The following is a 22,075-nucleotide window of genomic DNA, read 5'->3' on the forward strand; positions in this document are numbered from 1 at the left end:
TTTCGGGGAATATCAGCTGCTATTTCGTGGGGTTGGATGTACTGAGTGAGCTTAGTAAACTTAGCTTCCACTTTTTCTTCGAGCACCTCCATCATTTTAACTATGTTGCCCAATTCAGTTTTTGTTTGCGCAAACTGATTAAGTAGCAACGATATTGCATTGGCCTGGCTGTCCATGCGAGCTATCATGTCGGCTTTAAATTGTCTCAATTCTTCGAGTAGTAAAGTATCAGAATCAATCATGGGTGAATACTGACTGCGAGTTCCACGTTGACTGCATACATTGTTCTCCGGAGTGGCAATGTTATGGTTAGAGTGAGCTATGTTAATGCGAATAGGGGTTTCACTGTTGCATCTTTTTGGTTTGGCACAGATACATTCTGGACATAACCATTTTTTTATATAATTCTGTGTATACGCCGTAAACGCTACTTTGCTTATTTCAAGGCATGCTATATCGTACCTCTTCATGCATTTTTCATTGGTACATTCCATGTAATCATCAATTATGGGCGACGCACAAGCTCCGCAATTATTTTCCATTTTATTAGCGGGTAACGACCAAAATTTAAATAAAAAACCGCGCACTTCTTTTAGTTTTGGCGCGCGCGTCCGCGTGACAGAGACGAATATGTTATCAATTTATTTGATAAATCATAAATCGGATTACTACTTTGAAAGATTGCGGTCTTAATATTTAGAAAATATTTGGCTATTAATAAAAAATAAATTTATTTCGAACAACCTGTTAATAAAAAGTTGTTATGTTGAAAATTAATAGTGTATCTCATTGATAATATTTTTAGTTCTATATTCAATTATATTGCGAACAGTCTTATTCTTGACATTTCTATGGGCTCAGCTATTTATGATCTACTAAACTATTTTATTATTCAAATAATGACACAACTTTTGTGGGTTGTTAATATTTTTTTATAAAAAGAAATTACACCAATTTGTGTTATGAATGGAGTAGATAAGTATGCTATATTGTTGCTAGGTTATTGGCAGCTGAGGAAAAAACCCTCATACACCGTCTCAAAATATCTTTCATTTAGTCTTTATTCACATAAGAAAGAGGTTGTCGTTGTTGGAGTCTGTTCGTTTGTTTGTACCCTAAACGCTTAAAAACTACTGAACTTATAAAAAAAAACTCTGTTATACACTCACTCTTGCCAAGTAACATAGGCTATATTTTATTCTGGTATGCGGTATGCGGGTGAAACCGCGGGCAGACGGCTAGTCTCATATATTAGTGACCTTAATTACCGGGTTGAACTGTAATACTCTCTTTACTTTATTGCAGTTACCTATATCATTTCTATATCTCAAATCTGTAATATTGTAGGTACGCAATACCGATTCCAGTTCGATTAAATTAATCGCAGAATATCGATATCAAGATCTGAATAAACATGATTTTATGTTGCCTATTAGATAAGACTGGAATACAACCAATCCAATAAGTTATTAACACAGTAACGACGACTTCGTCTAGCATACTAATAATATTATAACGTCTTACAAATAGAATTATAACCATGGAATTATTCTTCAAAGAAACTTGATACTCGATACCTTTACCTCATTTGTATCGATTTCAAACCGATAAAATAAAAATACCTACAAAAAATTGGCGGCATTTTTTCTGAAGGCGTTCTAGTTTATAAAAATAAACTTGATGAATTTCCTAAAAATAACACATTTCAAGGAAGTCCTATAGACATCGGCGCTAGACAAAAATTATTGCAAAGAATCGGTGACATATCGAATGAACCGTTGGATTCGGGCCAACACTCTCATAAATAAATAGGTAAATAAAAAAAACTGAACTACTTATTTTATTTATAAAACGGTTCATTTGACGTAACTAGCTGGATCAAATTGTAATAAATGTGCGAGTATCTTCTTACTAATCATATTCTGCACGTTTGTAACTCTAGAACTAGTTCTCTGGGGAATGTGAACACTATTTGAAAATAACATACTTATCGATTCCTATAAATCTGTTTCATTTTTCGAATAGTTTGCGAATGATGTAATATTAGATTACTATATTATGTATATTTAGTGAATATATTAGCTATAATGTCATCATTATTATACCTATGTTTCGAATAGTTTCACTGATTTTTATCGGATACGTCATATTCCTTCGGGCTCGCTACCAAAGCGAGTCGTATCGAAACTCACAACCCTTTCATAACCTGTCGTACCAACCTGTGTTACATGAAAAGTCTCAGGAGGTTTTATATCGAGGGCCGATCACCCGTCCTAATCTCGAACGATATCGTGATCGGATTTAGTTCGGTTACGGGCCGCACATGGAGAACAAAATAACTTTATAGCAGAGGTACCATGATAGAAAATCTCAAATAAAGTAGCGCGCCAAAATACTTGTGTGTGGGGGACGAAGAACGTTACTGTTTTCGAGCTAATACCTACGCATTTACACCCGACCATTTTTTTTTTAATACCAAATATCGTTGACAGATGTCTCAAAGACCGCGAAGGCCTTGCTAGTTCACTTCTTATTGATCATTTTGGTCATTCCCATTCCAACGATACGAATTTGACCTAGAAGAAGGCGCCTGACCTACCTGCATTATGATGATATTGCATCTCCGTTCAACTCCTTACTCCGTGGGCCCGCATTACCGTACACAACGCAAGCTGCTCCACCTCTTGTATTTTACCTCCGCGAATTCATTGCAAGCATTCTATAAGGCTTACTTTGTTCCGAATCCAATTTAGGAAATAGCCTTCAGGGGTAAGATATAAATGTTGAATTTATTCGCGAAAGTGAGAATTCACAATTGAGACTAAAATTCCAGCTAAATGAAATAAGGCGCCAAAGGGTGATGCAGGCATGGTCAGAATTGTGAGCACCTGATTATTGTGAGTACTGTTTATACGCGGCGGTTGCCGGTACCAGTTTACAAGGTGGGAAATACTGGAATATATTAGTTTATAGATTGAGGTAAAATAGGTGACGATTGTTTTATTGTTCTGTTGGCTGCAAATGTAGAAGGAAAAATACATACATTTAAAATCTGATATCAAAGCGAACATACAAGGACATTTAACAATGATAACCATTTCGTATTCAATGTAAATGAAGTAAGCATTAATAATAATTAATCCCAACTTTCACTCAAAGGTCGAAACAAAAACGAGACACACGTGCAAATTATTGTTCGAAATTTAAAAGCTGTGAAACAAAAAAGAAACTGATGAGTTTGACAGCATAATTTGCAAGTAAGCCCACACTAACAAGCGTAGAGTTATTTATAACAAGAAACCTGCACCCCGGTTTGATTGATGACTCCGTGAATGCAGAAACAGTTGGCACAGAGTCAAGTAAGGTGAACCTCCATCAAATGCTATAAAGGACGAATATGACTGTGTAGCATTTAAGCAAAATAGAGAATGAAACAGACTAAATACGTGTACAAAAAATGGTTTTATCTTAAACAGTATTTTGAAAAACAGATGAATGAGAATCTAAAGCTTTGATAGGATTGATTTTAGATTTAGTAGTCTTATCTTCAGCTATAGTATTTACGTTTACAATCTAAGAAGCTTAACCAACAATAAACTAAACAAAAACCGTAAGCATTTCAAAAGATTCTCTCAATTCTTTTGAACAGCTATAAATAAATCTCAAATATTGATTTATGATCCATCTTTAATACCAGTTGCCTTTTCCAATGTTAAAAAATCTTTCGCTCCGACTCGACTGGTCGACAGAATTGCTCATGTTATTGAATGATAAAATTTATGTAACTTTGCTGTTATCTCTGTAGCATCGTGTTCCATTCAATTAACCTTACTCACTGAATTAATTTCTGTCAATATAAATTCTTTGACCGTCGCCTTTGGAATATCATTTAACTTTATGTTAATAGTTTCTTTACATGTTTTCCGTGGCTTGTTTCTCCCGTTATATCCTGGATTAGAATTTCTGGTGATGTAATAGCTAAGAAGAATTACCTAACATTGACATGCATTCACAATCGAGTGTAAGTTCATAGACTGCTTTTTGCATAGTCTGCGATATTCCGATTCATGACATTTACGGTATCTTAAAGTGATTGAGAGCTCATTAAGTAATAATGGTTTTATTTTAAGCTATGTATAAACTGGATCATTTAACATGAATTCAAAGTTAAGCTGTTCAGGCTGTTAAGTGAATATTATATTATTATAAAAAAACTTTTAAGTCAAACGGTTTTATCTTATGTGCACTGAAAACTAGAAAATAAAAAAATAGTTACTTACCTGTCAACCTACGTAGGGTGTCTTGGTCATATTAGACTAAAATAAAAACGTGGGGCCCATTAACTGTTGCTGTAGTACTTTCTTCTAGAGGTATAATAGGTGTGGATTGCATCGACTTACTATAATCGTAACTGGAGATTTTGACAATCAATAATCAGCCGTAGCGGCTTCACCAGCGAACGCTGAGCTCATGATCTACCAAAGTATAAAGATATGCTTTGCCATAGGTAGGATTTCAGAGGGGCCCCACGTTTTTATTTTAGTCTAATATGACCAAGACACCCTACGTAGGTTGACAGGTAACTATTTTTTATTTTCTAGTTTTCAGTGCACATAAGATAAAACCGTTTGACTTAAAAGTTTTTACCGATTTTTATTTTCTAGTTTTTAGTATTTAATGAAAATGCCTACCGAATATTCCTCATTCTATCTAATTCATTTAGTGCATCATTATTACACGGTCTCTTACCTGATAATTTATTACAATCTAATTAAAAAAAAAGTTTTTTTTAACGACACCAAAAATCATCAAGTGACCCCTCCTGGGTCAGCAGTGGTAAGGAGTGCCAGACTCTTACTGACAAAAATAGTTATGTTTCGTCGTAGGCCTTTTATGTACCAGGGCCACGGTAACTCTTTCGAACAATCCCGCAGCCCAGGCACGCCTGGCACCCTGTTGGGCCCTGCCGGGGTTGCTGACAGCATTCTACTTGTGTAGCCCTTTCATTTGATACCCATATTGAGGGGGTTGTGGAAAAATATGTAATCCGCCATTTTGTGCCGGCGGCCATATTAGATTTACAATGTTATTGATATTACTATATTGTATTGTCATCGGAATAAAAGGTGTATACAAAATTTCAGATTAATCGGTTGACAGGAAGAGGGTGTTTGAATTACTAAATTGGACCCAAGAATAAAACAAACGGGATGAGCTGAATAAAACCGTTTAAAAATTGTTATCAGCCATTTGGTAGCGGCGGCCATCTTAGATTTCAATTTTGCATAGTAAATTGTATTCTACTTGTTGAGACCTTTCATTTGATACCCATGTTGATGGGATTGATAAAACCTAAGTTATCCGCCATTTTGTAGAGGCCGCCATCTTGGATTTGAATTTAATATAGTACATTGTATTCTACTGGTTAAGCACTTTCATTTGATACCCACATTGACGGGATTGATAAAACCTACGTTATCCGCCATTTTGTACCGGCGGCCATCTTGGATTTGCAATATTATTGATATTACTATATTGTATTGTCATCGGAAATAAAGGTGTGTACCAAATTTCAGATCAATCTGACAACAGGAAGGCACTGAAATTTCAATTTCTAAATTTGACCCAAGAATGAATAAATAATAAATAATAAAACAAACGGGGTGAGCTAAATAAAACCGTTTAATAAACAAGGCTTTTGACTTGTGATATGTGATATGTTACTTGTGATAATGTACGAACTGGTTTGGACACATTTTTGTAATTGATAACGCTACCGGTGGTCCTTGCTGTTGCCAGGTACTGCAAAGCGATTTTAATAATGTCATATTTGATATCAGCCTCTGTGTTCTGTCCAAACCGACATTATGACTTGCTAATACGAAAGTTAAGCGTCTTAACTTTTTAGAAAAAAAAAAAATACACCGATGCGAAGATTCAAGGTAATGATATGCCAACCCTACTCAGAGTTAAAGAACGTGCATAAGTGTGTGAGATAAAAATGTAACTTTAATACAAGGTAAAATAGAAACCACTCCTTCAGCGGCTCCTACATAAACATGATAGGCAAGATAAGACGAGAATAATAAAAACGTTATAATAAGAAACCAAAACGTGTCGCTTTTGTTTACAATTGTTTTGACTAGCCTTCGTCTTTATTAAAAACAAATGAGGATCGTAAGTTAAACAATGAGCCTACTTGGCTTACTCTCTGATATTAGTCCCAATAGGTACCTATAATACCGATTAATATAATTTGACATACCATTGAAAGTTTAAATTCTGTTTCTAATTTAGGATGGTATATTTATTTTAAGTACAAGAAACCTGCACGACTTGATTGTCCTGGCAAGCAAAATGTGTTCTCATTTCGGCTTAATTTTTTTGTCATTCGTTCTAATGAAGATACTGTCTTAAATTCTACTTGCTTCAAAATTGAAGAGTAGAATATACCTTCCCGTAACCTATTTGCATGGTTAACTTTTGCTTTAACAATTAATTTGCACGATACAAGCGAGTCTACCTCGCGGCAGCTATGATAGTGAAGGGAACGCTTTTCTGAGCGCACGCAACTATTATTAACACTTGACTTGCTAGATTGTTGCTTAATTTTATTAACACTGGATTGATAATAAATTCAGATGTATTTATATGTTTATTTATGTGTTTTTACATACCAAACTTTTGCTTGAATGAACTCTTTTTTTTACAACCTTTGGTCAATTTGTAAGGATCTACACACATTTTACAATATCTTGCTGTTACCTGCAAACCTGAGTTTGTTTCTCTTGCTCAGTCAGTGATTGTAGACTTTTCCGATCAGTAATGTAGAGTTCAGACAATAAAAATAGACCTTTCATATAGGACTAAAAATATAGCAAGCGAAATATAGGTGTAGATACTACTACAGATATTATTTTCGTCTGACCTTTTAGTCAATAGCAGGCACAGTAACATTAAATGTAAAAAATATTGGCACAAAGTGCGTAGCCCATTTTACACTACCCTTTTAATGAAGGCTTTCGATAACGTTTTAAAACTGCCGACTACTTCGATTTCATTTAGATGGCATTTAGATAAGTTTCCTGAAATTGGGATAATGACCGTACCATTATTTTTAAATACTTTATGCATAATTTGGTAGCATTTTTTCGTTTTTTGAATCCCTTGCCATCTTTTTTACGCCAGTTATCAATCGTATGTTCTTTGGAAGTACTGGTGCATCACTGCCCCTTTTAATAGACATCATTAATGAGACCCAATGTCTGATCTTCTAAGAGGTCTTTTCCACGTCCTATATTTTCACTGTCACTGTCAACAGGTTGGTTCATATAATAATTGTCTGTATATTCAGTAGTAGGTATTTAATCGGCATTCTTAAGTGGTTTAACTCGTATCAAGAAACAAGTACACCATATCTTACTCAGACCCAAAGAAAGTAATGCTTTTGCCAGTTTGTTCATCTACAAAGTCAATTATTTATAAGATTCCATTATTTTATCATTCATTTAAACTAGTGAAGTTACAAGCGGCATCAGTGTATAAGTTTTCTTGACACTGTTTGATGTAGTGGCTATATTTTATTTAAAAAGATTCATGCGCGTGTATAAATGGTAACAGGTTGTAAACCTGATTGGAATCTATTTTCTTTGGTATGATATTCATTTCTCTTTGTTGGTTTAAGACTTTGTATTGATATTTATTTTTTATTGCAAGTCGTCTATGCTTGCCAACAGTTTATATTTAGGTCTGAGTTCTCTGATAAAAAATTTTCTAGTTTTCTCATATGCATTTCTCTCGTCGTAAAACCAACAATAAAAACTTCGCCAAAATGCTCATATCAAAGCCATTATTCAAACGACACTTTCATTTGTCTACTTCGAAGACGCCCCAAGATATATTAAGAATGGTTCCAGTTCAAACGGTTAGGAAGAGTTACTAAGGTGTTCAAACTCCAAATCTAGGAAAGCGAACAATGACAATGACCCCTCGAAAAAGTACACGGGAAAGGAAAATTTGCACGAAATTGGTTCTTAAGGGGCTGAGAATAAAATTGGTATTGGAGTAGCGAGATGTAAAATAAATGTTGGTATAGCACTCGACGCTGAAGATTGATAGACTAGCCCGTGAATGAACTTAGCAAATATTACACTGCTGATATTTAGCGAGAGATAAATTTGTAGGAAATGTTTGCTGCAGCAGTCGACAGTGGCAACAATTTTATAGTTTTCAGTTTTAGAGTACCGTGCTTTCAAAACAATGGATTATATGGCCAGTCTTTCCCATTTAACAAGACCATTTATTTTTAGAACAGGCTAGATGTCTAATATGAATTAGCGATACCTTTGAATTTACTTAAAAGTCAACGAAATGAAACGATTAGCTATAATTACATCTTGTGAAATATACAACAAGTAATTGGCAAGAGTATATTACAGTAAACAAGGTATTAGGACACGGATTATTATGAATAAATTGCTATTTCATTATGAGTGCAATGACGCAGGTCATTCTGAAATTTAAGGATAAAGTATAATGACTATACTATAATGAGACAAGCTGACCATGTACATTATCCGAAATTATAGTCAGTTACAGAGCCCTAACCCACTAATACAACTCGTGCTTGGCCGATATTTTTATTAGTTTATCACGGTGTGTGCCAGTTAGTGGATCGATTACCAATTTCCCCGAAACTATGTTCTGTAGATATATTGCTTCCATGGCATTGTGCCAGTTTTTTTTTCAGCTTCACTAGTTCAGAATTTCACTTTTAATTTTTTCTTTTTTAACTTTCAATTACTGTATTTGCATAGACAATATTGTGGTTTCTGCTTGCCCAAAAATGCATGTTTTGATTGGCAATTTTCTTTGGAAGATTTTGACTAAACTTTCCCTCAGTCAAAACAATAATAAACACATTCCAAAATCTTACTTCAAAATTAGTTTGAGAAACCAACAAGTCAATTAACGCAATGTTATTAACACAAACATGTTTTGTAATCCTGTACATACATTTACTAAGAGACTTCCTCATATTCTGTGATAGTGAGATAAGACATGAATCACATAGTATATACTGTTAATCTTACGCCTACGGAATAATGTACTTCATATTCCGCAAGCAAAAGTCAAAAGTTAGTTTATTTTTGTACCCCTCAAATTAAGGCTTTTGAGAAAGGCCTTATTAAGTGTTTGGTTCTGAAATGTGGGCTCTATGGAGAAGAACCTTTCAATATACCAATGGATTCAAATACATAGCTCCATTTAGTTGCATTGACAATTTTGAAGGCACCATCCTTACGTTATCTTTACTTCATTTTTTTACCAGTTCTCTCCATAATAAGGTCGATTACAATCAAAGAATGCTTCTTAAATGTCCACTGATACGGTTCCTTATCTGATCTTGGATCTTGATCGCTAGATTATGAAATGCGATATCAATTGGCAAACTGTATGCAGACTAGTAGCCAGACTTTTTTGACTTTGATTTGATCGATCGATCCGTTAGAATAATACTAGCTTCCTCTACTATATCTGATGTTTCGTTCAATTGAATCGATAAGATTCAGTATTCGATATTAAGCCCACTCCTGTGTTGCTATCCTACAATCGCATATCTCATACAGAAATCAGATGTCTCCATAGATGACCTAAGCTATTTTGCAAATGTTAGACATGGAATTATTATTGTTAGATATAAGATATATTTAGCAGACATAGGCGCGACTTCTACGCACGAATTCCTAGGTTTGATGTCCATGTTAGATAAAAAGCTGTTTATTTTTATGGCATTTTTTGTTTTAATCTGATTCCGAGATTTATGCCTGTTCTTCAAGATATTTAAAATTTGTTTATAGCATTTGGACTCTAGTAGTGTATTTCTTTGCTATTTTGTAAATTTGCGTGATGTTGTCTCATAAAACTATAAATGCTTAGTGCAATTAATCCACACTATGTAATTTTACAGAAGTAAAGACTTAATTGTAGACCCAAGGTAGACCAATTAGGCAAACAAAAGACAAACAAGCACGAAGAATTAAAACAGTTTGTAAATGCTTTCATTTTTCAAATTAAGTGTTGTTTTATCATTAAAAACGACTTTGTTTTGCAACATTGTAGTTTTAAAAACACATACTAGACTTTCGTTTTATACTTGCTCTATAGTGATTGAATTCGTATCAGTTTGTATCTACTAACCTGACACCATTTCACAATAATGTTTTTGTTAATCTGTATCTTCCGATATATTTACTTTTACATACTTCTAGTTCTTTTATTCAAAATTACTCGTTAACAGTTTTCATATTAATTGATGCGGCTATTGAGTTAATAAACACTAACAACTTTGCCCACACATTTTTTATTTGCTTTCAGAGGTATTATGAAAGAAGGTATCTCCTGACACCGGTGTTACCAGAAAATGATCACGTCTTGGTCATAGCCCTGGTACAGTCAACCTCAGGTAATAGTTTTAAAGGAAAATCGTACTTATTACTATTGAGTTGAGGTGCATGACAGTTACCACTGATGTGCAGCCTACCGCATAAGTAACCAGTCGTCAAGCCTTCGACAGAAAAGTCGTGACGCATTTCTCCATGTTTACTTACTACACATTATAGCAATGACCAACGATTAATCAGATAGGGCATATTTTCGTGGCGAATCTAGGACAATATCGTCATTCAGGGTCATTGAACTGAGATTATCGTGACTGATAACGTTGATATTGCTACTTGGAACGTCTGCCATTGATTAAATATTGGACATTCATTTCGGTGATGCGATTTTTTTTTGTTTTACTGACTGTTTGTGTGTTCAATTTTATTGGATTACATACATATTTTGTGCAGTTGTGTAAGTTCAATAAAAATAATATACGCAGTCAAATAAAAAGGCTAAAATTGAAAGTACCTCAAAACTGGTCACTGCTAACTATTTATGGTAAAAGTCCAATTATTTTACCTACATTTACATAAAACAGTATGGACTACTTACTTTAAAACTTTTTTGTACAACTTAAAATTAAACTCGTTCGGAAAGTTCTGTCTGACATTTCTCTTTATAATAAGCTGTACTCAAAATTTTTATTAATTCCTTATAAAATTGTGTTTCTTTTATTCCCGGCTTAAGGTGTGTTTATAATACACAACTATTGAGGAAATCTTCGTGAATGTTTAGGCTTATATTTAGAAACCATGTTTTGTATCGTTGACCTCTCTAACCGTTGACTGCTTATGTTAGAATCATGTAACTATTTATGGGCGAGGTCTCTAATACCTTGCCTACCTGCCTAAGCGCAACCGAAATAAATAAAAGTTTGATCTCATCACTTAACATCATAAAGCTAGAATAGATAGACTTAGAGGTTGTATGAAATTGCATGTGTAAAATAAACTCACAAGTTCATCGATAAAAAAACAATACATCGATATCCAAACAAGAGAAAAACAATAAAACAACATTTTCCTTCCTTTAGATAACAATAACAATATTATGTAAATATGTATGGAAGAAGATAATATATCAATTTCTACGTTCCTTGCCAAGTATAATAGGTCCCAAGGGCGCGATTGCGTATACGCAACGATCCATGTTCACTAGAAATGAATATACTAATACTTACATACATTTCTGGGTATGTATTTTTGGGGTATAAAAATGTACCGTTAGTATTCATTTTCGAATTATTGAGGTTAACCAATATTTTGTCAGTGTTTAGTAAATATTTATTTGACAGTTATTTTAAGTGAAGTTTTGGGTTCTAATGTTGTCTATGTGTAATCGAGCTTGAAATTGACAAAATATGTTCTTTGATTATTTTCTTAGCTGTTTAACTGGTGACTAAAGTTTGATAGTCAGATTATTTTTGACCATCCACCATTTCATCATGCATCATCATTGAACATTTCACTTTACCTGACTTCCACGTACAAAAGGCAAGCAATTTAAACAATCTGTATATACAGGTATACCTCTAGAAGTATGTATAGAATTATGACTAAGCAGCATTACTTCGAAAATAGTCTAAACCAACAGTAAATAAATATTAATAAGATTAAAAAACTGGGTTAGTTACTAATTTTTCATACTCATGATGAATTTTCCTATTTTCAAGTTAACTATGACGAAAAAGATACCAGGCGTGCAGATAAAGAAAGAGGTTAATATTTACAATACAGCAGATTAAGAACCGATTATATTATTCTAGTGATTACCATGTTTTAAAGGTATTTGTACTGAAATAACCTGTTTCTTACAGACGATGACGTATTTATACGTTTTAGCATTTAGTATGATTATTCATTTGCATTTTGTTTGAAGACAAATTAGATTGCAGTTATTTATAAATTCATTATGTTTATGATTATGCACGACATTTATGTAAAGGTTGAATTTATCGAACAGATGTTCAGTGAGTTTTAAATAACATTGATGTTGACAAACTTGCTCAAATTCTTGTTATGATAATTGTCCTGATTTACTTTAAACATTTGTACGATACACTGGATTTGACACACTTCTATTTTTATAACATTTGTAATGTGTGCACTACCACACACCTTCATACTGATTTATGAGCCCAAAGTAACAATCGGCCGGCTAAAACTTTGCAGGATCTCTTAATTTCTCAGTCCAATCATTTTAAGCTATTGCATAGCTTCTATCGCAGGCCTTGAGCGCAGGGACCAAATCCAGAAATTCCGTAACGAAAAAATTTCGGCAGTCTTCGACACGGCCCTGTGTGTCGTGCGATTAGACGTATTGTACGACTTTACGGAACTCGCCCGAATCGAGACGAGCTGCTCCGAAATCGGACGAATACATAATCAGCTGAAATTACCAATACATTGTGTATTGTATAGCCTAATTAGTTTAAATTGTGTTATTATTAAAGAAAAAGAAATACAGTATGAATAAAATAAAAAATAAAAATAAATAATTATAATTGCATAAGTTGATACAGATGCTATGCAATAGCTTTACCGCGGCAGTCCCCGAGTGCCACACGTATTTTTTTTTGTCAAACCTATCTGAGAAGTAACTATTGTGTTTATAATTAATCCTATCATTAACTGAGAAACTTTCTAAGGTTGTCTTCAAAAACGCCACAAAGTAAAGATAAAGAATACAACAGCTAGCAGTAAAATTGAGACATCAATGGTTTTGTATGACAAACAACAACACTGTTGTCTAACTGTTGTTCACAATGTGTTTATAGGGCTCTAATTGACAACGCACGCAGCTTTTACTGGCGAATGATTCACACTTTCAAAAGTAGGTATTTTGAGACTATTTCTAAGCGGATTTAAAAATTATTATCAAATGAGGAAAATACATGGTTAAATCATAATAAACAAATGAAGGTTTGGTTCCACAATAGAAAAAAAACATATTGTTGCAGAATTTTGGACTATTTGTCTGGTTTTGAAAACGTTCAACTTTTCAGAACCAATGAACTATACCTATAAAACTCGCATTAATAAAACAAAATTAAATACTTAACTTGAAACCATTCTTACACTCCATTATGATGACTTAGCAGATATAACAGTTGTGCCGGCTGACTCGAATTCATTGCACTCAAGTGTAGTGTATGACAGTTCCGAGAATGCACGCAAGTTAGATTACTCTATTGAATTCACACTACACACAATCTGAATTTATTGACAGCTGTGAGCGTGCCTACCATCGATTTACATAATAAAAGACGATCTGCTTAATCATCTGGCCTCGGATACAGAAAATCAACCAATAACAGCTCTGCATTTTGCAAAGATGCGAAAATAAAGACTCCCTATTGGTGGATATTCTGAGCTTCCGTATGACTATAGGTGCGTTTAAAGTCTGCCATCGAAACAGGTTAGGTTTTAGTGGGCGTTAGGTAAATCTAGTGGACATTTTAGTACTTAAACTATTGTTATCGTATACTTGACACGTGCAGATTTACGTTGACCACATTTCTAGTAGCACTTATACAACTGGTTTCAATTTATTTTGTAGTTACTTTGAACTGAGTATGATAAATCAAAATAGAAGGCGTTTACTTTATGCGCTGACATTCAACAGCATTGTCGAAAACTTTGATTCATATACGTATATTTTACAAGTCATTTACATTTAAAGCAAAAAGAAAATCTATAGAAAGAAAAAAAAGTCAGGCTTAGATTTATAACGTAGTTGAACGGGGTCAAAATGAATCAGATCTCACATTGTCGTTCCAATTTCTCAAGGGTTTACATTGGCATCAGACGCCGAGTTTTAGTCACGTTTCATACAGGTAACATTCATAGGTGTCAACACGGGCGATATTGAAAATCTACGTTGGGACGGGAAAAACTAGACTTGAGACACACTGCTGAAAAATAACGTCAACATTTGAACTTGAGTAATAGGTATGTGATGAATAATAGTGTTTTTTTTTTGCTGTATATATTCTATTAGTGCTCTGTTTTTGGCATTCGGGACTCAAAAGTGCATTTTAGGTGTAGATTAAAATAGTGGAATTCTACCTCATCACCTATTTTGAGATAACAACCCCGGGCTGAAACAATTTTAGCTACTTAGATCTTTGCTAGTAAAGATACATGTCATCAGATACACAATAATTTGCAAGAATGTGCCCGACTATAAACTGCGGGATTCCCATATGTTGATACTAAAAGTAAATCAACAGCCGAGTATTTCTGTAGCGCAAATGTTAAGTATTAAATTGTCTCCACAAGCCGTGAGATCGGCAATTAAAGAGATGTTAATATATCGAACAATTATAGCAGTAATTTATAAACAGATTTTTTTTTTATGTAACAATGTTGGTTGTGTGCATATACGATGTTGTTTATCTCATTAGCCTCAAGTTGTGTTACTTATCTTCTCGTGTAATTCAGAATTCAGATAACAAATCCTACTAATATCACAAATTCGAAAATCTGTTTGTTTGCCACGCAAAAACTACTTGACCCATCATCATGAAACTTTGTACACATATTCTTGGTGGTACTAAAATGATCATAGGATACTTTTTATCAACACACCAGGCTTGCGAAGCCGGGAGTGGACGCTAGAAACAAATAAATCTGTTACTATACCTATATGCGTTCATATGTAACAGACATAATTTTGACCGTTTTATGACAATGGTGCTAAACTCCACGTGCATTATTCTGTTTTGCACTTGGACGGGTCTATTTAAATGCGCGAAGTTATTTCCACGGACGGAAACTTGTGTCGTAATAGATATGTTCATAATGCAATTTATTGAATCAATGAAACCCAATTAGTTAGGTATCTATTGGCTCGTAATTATGCACTTATATTAATACGCCAACCGATACCCTGATCATATATCGCCTAAGTCGTTTAGGTTTGGGTACCAACCAATAATAATCTCAGATTTCATAATTTATAATTATCTAGGTATGTATGTATTTGTATCATGTATAATTGTAAAAAAAAAAAACAAGAAATATACGTGACACAGTTTAATAATTAGAACGACTTTCCTAGTATTTTCCTATTATCAGTTTTCCGCAGTTTTATACCTATTTGTTAGAAGGTTTTCCTCTATGTCTCTGCTTTAGTCTCTGGGTTCTTATCCTTACTAATATTATAAATCGGAAAGTGAGTTTGTTTGTTTGTTTGTTTGTTCCGCTTTCACGCCGTAACTACTGAACCGATTGCTTTGAAATTTTGCAGACGTAATGTTAGAAGTCCGGATTAAATAATAGGGTACTTTTTATCCCGAAGAAAATAGATATTCCCGAGGGAAAACAAAAATATTGTTTGCTTAATGGATGGATTGTAGATGGCGCTGTGTGTCGTTTAAAACAACCACAAACATGCGAGTGCGATTATTCAATGACATTCAATCGGGTAATTACGCGGAAACATTGTTAAAAATCGGTGATGGGAAAATGACAGTAGATGCAGAGGGAATGAGAACTTTAACGGAAGAGTTTTGTAATGTTGTGGGCAGCGAATCGGAGTTGGTAGCAAAAGTTTATACTGACTTACACGCTCATTTAAATGATGATCAATGGCTCTGCGAACGCGCAATATTAGCACCAAAAAATGAAACGGTCACTAAAATAAATGAAAATATTTTGAATGAAGTTATGGGAGAAAATACTGAATATTTATCTGTAGACACAGTGATAGAAACAGAACATAGTGCCTCATATCCTGTGGAGTTTTTAAATTCTTTGGAATTATCTGGGGTGCCTTCTCATAAATTAAAACTAAAAGTAGGTGTTCCGGTGATGCTCATGCGTAATCTCGATGCCCCTAGACTGTGTAATGGTACCAGGCTGCGTGTCACTCAGCTTGGGCGGAACATTATTACAGCCACTATTGAAAGTGTACTCATTCCTCGGATTCCGATTATTCCAACAGACCTCCCATTTCAATTTAAAAGACTACAATTTCCTATAAGGGTTTCATTTGCAATGACCATTAATAAAGAGCAAGGCCAAACTCTAAGGGTTGCTGGAGTACACTTAGAAAAACATTGTTTTTCGCATGGTCAGCTCTATGTAGCGTGTTCCCGGGTTTCCAGTGCCCAAAATCTGCATGTTTTTGCTCCACAAGGGAAAACGTATAATATAGTGTACCATTCAGTTTTGGTTTAACAACTAATCGTATCCAGCGTTACATCGTGCTTCTTAGATTTTTCCGTGGGAATGAGAAGTTTTCTTATAGTTGTGATTTATACCGCAATATAACCGAATTCCAAGCGGGCGAAGCCGCGGGCGGAAAGCTAGTTATTGATAAAATTATTGATAACCTTTTTTCCTTGCTTTCCGTATGATACCAATTAGTATACCGTAGGCAGTTATTAATTTTAATCTTGTTAGCTTCCAAAAGACTAATACAATATAGTTCTTCGATGACTAAATAAGCAGTTAATAAATGGATAACAATTAATTTTGTTCTAAGAAGATTTTAACATCTGGCTTCCTTATAGTTCCTATGGTAATACGTATGACGTAACTATACCCAAGAAGGAACAATTGAATACAGAACAAACGACTGCTATTCAGTACCCAAATACATAATAGTTGGATTCGGATTTTACGAGTCTTTCAAGTCAGGAAAGGTGATTTGAAAACACTTAAAGCCTAAACGGGTTTTAGTTTACGTCCTTTAAAATTGCGTGAACGACTAGACTAGGTAATATAAAGTCCTGAAACTGCCTATTTTGTATTTAAAGGAATTCGTCACTGGCAAATTTTTAGCTCCCTTTTTTTAGATTGACCTGTTTATAACTACATATGTAATGGAATCTAAGGTTACAAAATCCATCTTTCAAGGACATTTCATTTCATGAAAATTTCCAGCTGTATGTATTCTGATGCCAATGCAATATTATGGTACTGTCAAACTAATTTAATGATGGAGCCGGAAAATATGAACTGTTTTTTTTTTGTTTTCACGTGCATTTATAAATGGCGTTTTTTTAGCAGCTAGTTCGCTATTTGGTTGGCGAAAATTAATTAGATATTGCTTTAAAAATAAGTGCAAAGCAAGTCCTTCTACATTTGTATTACAACAATGACTAAGAAATACAAAATCATCTTCCCGAGATAAAACAGTTGCACAAAGTTCATCGACCTCCAAGCCCGTGTGTCCGGCCTAACTTTAAGCCCTCTATTGCACGTTGTCACGTAACTTCACGAGATTTTAATGTAACACAAACAGTTTTAGCTTTTACATACATTAATGTTGGCGGTCTTACAAAATTTGGCAAGTATCGCGAAAATTATGTGTAAAAGTGTTTAAAAGAAGAATTCTGACGTCAGCGTGTTGTGATATTTATTTTATTATATGCTTCATTTGCTTTCGTGATTAATTATTTGGTGTGATAAAAATAGTTTTTTTTTCAACAACTTCTTTTTTTTAACCTTATATCTTTAAATATTATTCCTTATTTCTTTATATATTGAAATTGTAACCATATTTATCTAAAACGCATTTTTTATTTAAAGTTACAGTAGCAATATTTATTGTACTCACAGTCTTGATAGTCATCGAGGCAGCCGTTTTACTAAAAGATTTGCAATTACGATGCATTTTCATAAAAGACTATATAATAACTACTATACATATTGTTTTTTATTTCTGAATTACCATAAAAATCAGCTTTGCCATTTAATTTATTTGAAAAGTTTATCGTCCTGGAGTTCATATAAAATTACCAATGTACGCGTAACTGCACGAGACAAGTCCTTAAATGACATGCAAATAAAAAAATAACGCAATATGTATTCAAAATACGAATTTTATGCAAATATTATAATTGTGCTTTGTCCTAGCGAATAATAATTAGTATTGAATGCAAATTGTTCATCTTGTAATGCATTTATATCGTATGATTGACGCTTCAATAGTTAGCGAAATTGTTTCACTTTTTATAGGCATCTGATATCAATGAATTGTCAAGGATAAGTTGGTATGGTTACATAATATAAATTGTATCGAAATGTCAGCTACGATTTCATGGGTCAAAAAAATCTAGATCATCTACTTAGAATGCCTGAAGGGTCATTTTCGTGACTGCTAATAATTTTAGATCTCAACTATCTCTCAACTTGTAGGCAGGTATTAATACCATTGCATAAGTTACTTTAGCTGCATCGCTGCAATACTTACAGATTATATTATGAACTGAAATACAACAAATAATAGGGCCAAGAACTAACACAAAAGGATATGTAGGTCCTGCTGCTGTCACTTCATGGATGGGTCTACAATTACACTAGTTCAGCTGAATCCGGTTAGACTGAAGCCGACCCCAACATAGTTGGGAAAAGGCTCGGGGGATGATGATGACACTAGTTCCTTTTAGGTATATGCTTAATTAAATCATAACTTCTTATGTTTGATAATGTTACATAACATTAAATATAATACGTTGAGGTCAATGACAGGTTTCTTTAGATAAGAAAAGTGTTCAGTCACATTTTTCCACTGACCGTGGTCATGAGTTCAATATGAGTACATGGCCAGCCAATATGGCATACAGCAATATGGCTGGGCGGTCGCAAAAATACTCAAAACTTTTTACTGCATAGTTATTTCAGTATCTCAATAAAATAAGAAGCATTTTATTGATGAAGATCAATGGAATAGATAAAAGTAGGTATATTGATCGTTCAACGGCTTGATTTTTCTGAAGTGCAATGATTCATAGTGTTTATTTATATTTACGATTTGGTCATGATCATGGCTAAATAAAACGTTCGCATATTCTCTTTACATATTATTATATCATTGCGTGTTGATTGAAACTCGGTTTTTTGTTCCTGGCGTCTCGCTCACGAGTGACTATGTGTCATGATTTTTTGTGGGTTAAAAAGTAGGTCACTTGGTCTTGTCGGCCAATCAACTCGTAATGTAAAAACAATTGCATCGATCATTTTTTTTAGAGAACACAATGAGATACTTGCGTAACTAGTACCAACCTATAGAAGTAAGATGCATATAATGTTACATGATAGCAAAAACGAGCCTTAATCACAAGTGTCTTTGTATCAAAAACGCTAATTAATTTGATGAAAGCTTGCGACGAATTGAGAGAGGACAATTTCGTTTATGCTAAGTTGGTTTGAAGGTGAGGGTAATAATTGTACGGAAGTAAGACGTACCTATCGTTTTAAACGTCTATGTGGATGGAAATCTTTAAACCGATTCGGTCGAGTCAAATAAATATATTTCAATTGATGTACATTTCATTATCAGAGACTCCATCGATAAACGAAGGGCAATAAGGTTCATTTTCATACGAAAGAATCTGTTGCTAAAATCTATGTCAATAAATCGCGAACTAGACGCGAACAGTGATAGTAAAGAATAATTCATTGAGAAAATCAGGATTTCTAATCTTAACATCAACACGCCAGGTTTTCTACCAAGTTTTATCTCTGACTTAGAATTTAAGCGATAAAGGAGTTATGTAGCAATATTATTAGACTAGCTGTTTTCCCGCGGTTTTACCCGCGTCTCATAGGAACTACTGCCCATCATCATCTGCCTAGCTTTTTATAAACTTTGTAGAGTTCGGCTTCCAGTCTAACTGAATGCAGCTAAGTGCCAGTGTTTTACAAGGAGCGATTGCCTATCTGACCTCCTCAGCGCAGACCCGGGCAACCCAATACTCCTAGTTAAGACTGTGAGCTACTGCCTATACCCAGATAAAATAAAGCATATGTTACTCGGAAATAGTGTAGCTACCTAACAGTGAAAAACAGTTTCAAGTCAGTTGAGTAGTTTCGGAACATATTCATGTCAAACAATCAAAAAAACAAATCTTTGCTCTTTGTTATATTAGTGTAGATATATTAAAAACCTCAGCGTAATTTTATCCTAGAGCACTGTAACCAGTATTAAGCTTTTTTATTCGCTTCAGTTGCATAAATGGTTTTATCAACACTTTTAATATACAGCTGATTGAATGATGAGTGCTTTTGAAGAATTGATATTCTTTTGTTTGTTTTACTTTGTATACAAAATGCAGCCAGACTAATAAAAACTGACATTGTATTTTGAACTTGAACTTAATGGAAGCAAAGTATGGAATACAAAAACTCGAACAAAGATAAACCTCGTCTTTGTATTAAAACTGCTGATTCAAATAAATGGATGACACATGGAACCTATTTTAGAGCTGATACAGAATATTTTTCTTAAAGAGGAATGTGTTTCGTTGGTAGTCTAAAAGTTCTACAAGTACTGAACCAATTTGAAAAATTCACTATTGCCGGGTGACAATGGTTATGTTTTATGGGGCCTCGGGACAGAAGTTCCCTCGGGACGCAGGTGAAACCACCGGGGCCAGCAAGTGATGAGTAAATAAGCAAAAAATTATTTTGTTTCTCTTTCTTGTAGCATGATATAGATAGTGTCCTAGTAGTATAGGACTGCTACCAAAGAAGTGGTGAAACGATTTAAAAAAGGATCACAGAAGCAGGTGTTGGATACAGATCAATTTCCAATTCTGGAAGTTTTTAGTCAATGGCTTCGCAACCAATATATTAGAGGTTATAAATAGCATTTATGAATTATTACGATAACGCTACTCTTTTGTTTATTTTAAAATGCAGATTGTACACAAGTTTTAATGTAAACATTATGAGATAGTCGGACAATTTAAATTGCCTAAAAAGGCGTCGGGAAGTCCTACACGATTGTGTTATGAAATTGTACATACTTATAGTCATGTACAAACATTTTTATTATAACATTCTGAGTCACATATTTATCTTAATGTTTTATCCATCTGTCTCCATGGTACCTACTTATAGGAAGACATTTATATCCACTGTATTATGAATACTAAAACTACATTTTATTAATAAAAATATCTTGTTTATTAGAAGTGGACGAGATTAGGTACAGATAATATTGGACACTATAATTTTATAGTCCATAAAATCAAATTAGTAAGATTATCTAAAAACCAGTCAAATAAATAAAAGTCGACCTTTTTGGAATCCGTAAAATAGTAGAAATAATAACGTGAGCAAAACGTGTTCTTAATAAAAAAAATCTATGTTTAACGACAAAAATAAAATAAAAAAATACTCACAATACAATATTCATGTTGAACTATACAAAATCCAATATATCACAAAACAAAATAAAAAACACAGCACTAATTATTTTTTAAAAAACATTATCACCATCACCGTGTTATGATAGCAAAATGAATTCAAACTTCGAATCACATTTTTTCATTCAAAAAAGATCGTATTTTCGGAATAATCTCACTTTTGGATGCGTGCGCGCATGTATACGTTGGCGCGGAAAGTCTGAGACTGGCTTAGCGCCTGCGCCTGAGTTCGGCGGTCGGCGCGACAATGCGAAATGGAAATATGGAGAAGGCCCACTTCGTACAGTGATAAAAAATCGCGTATAATGTTCCTTGCTCTATTGCTCGAAGGAATTTCCGCGGCTCGAGCATAGAGAGCGGTTGAAGATTTTCTTATTTGTGCTTGCTTGCATGTCCATGTGGAAATATATAGGTAGCGTGTAACTATATATATTTTTTCTAAATTTTCATGAATCTATGTTTTTTTTC

The 22,075-nt window shown here is 34.0% G+C and overlaps 1 protein-coding gene across 4 annotated transcripts in view; it reads right to left on the reverse strand.

Annotated features, from left to right (window-relative positions):
• LOC110371997 (collagen alpha-2(I) chain) overlaps window positions 1-21,819 on the reverse strand; it is a 103,520-nt gene extending 81,701 nt beyond the window's left edge. For all 4 annotated transcript variants that reach the window (XM_064036856.1, XM_064036854.1, XM_064036855.1 and 1 more), the window contains exon 1: window positions 21,584-21,819. In XM_064036856.1, coding sequence (XP_063892926.1) covers window positions 21,584-21,597 — 14 coding nt within the window. In that variant the 5' untranslated portion in view covers window positions 21,598-21,819. The remainder of the gene's footprint in view (window positions 1-21,583) is intronic.
• Window positions 21,820-22,075: the final 256 nt, after the last annotated feature.

The sequence above is a fragment of the Helicoverpa armigera genome, chromosome 11 (assembly GCF_030705265.1).
Source record: "Helicoverpa armigera isolate CAAS_96S chromosome 11, ASM3070526v1, whole genome shotgun sequence".
In the NCBI taxonomy this organism is placed as follows: Eukaryota; Metazoa; Arthropoda; class Insecta; order Lepidoptera; family Noctuidae; genus Helicoverpa; species Helicoverpa armigera.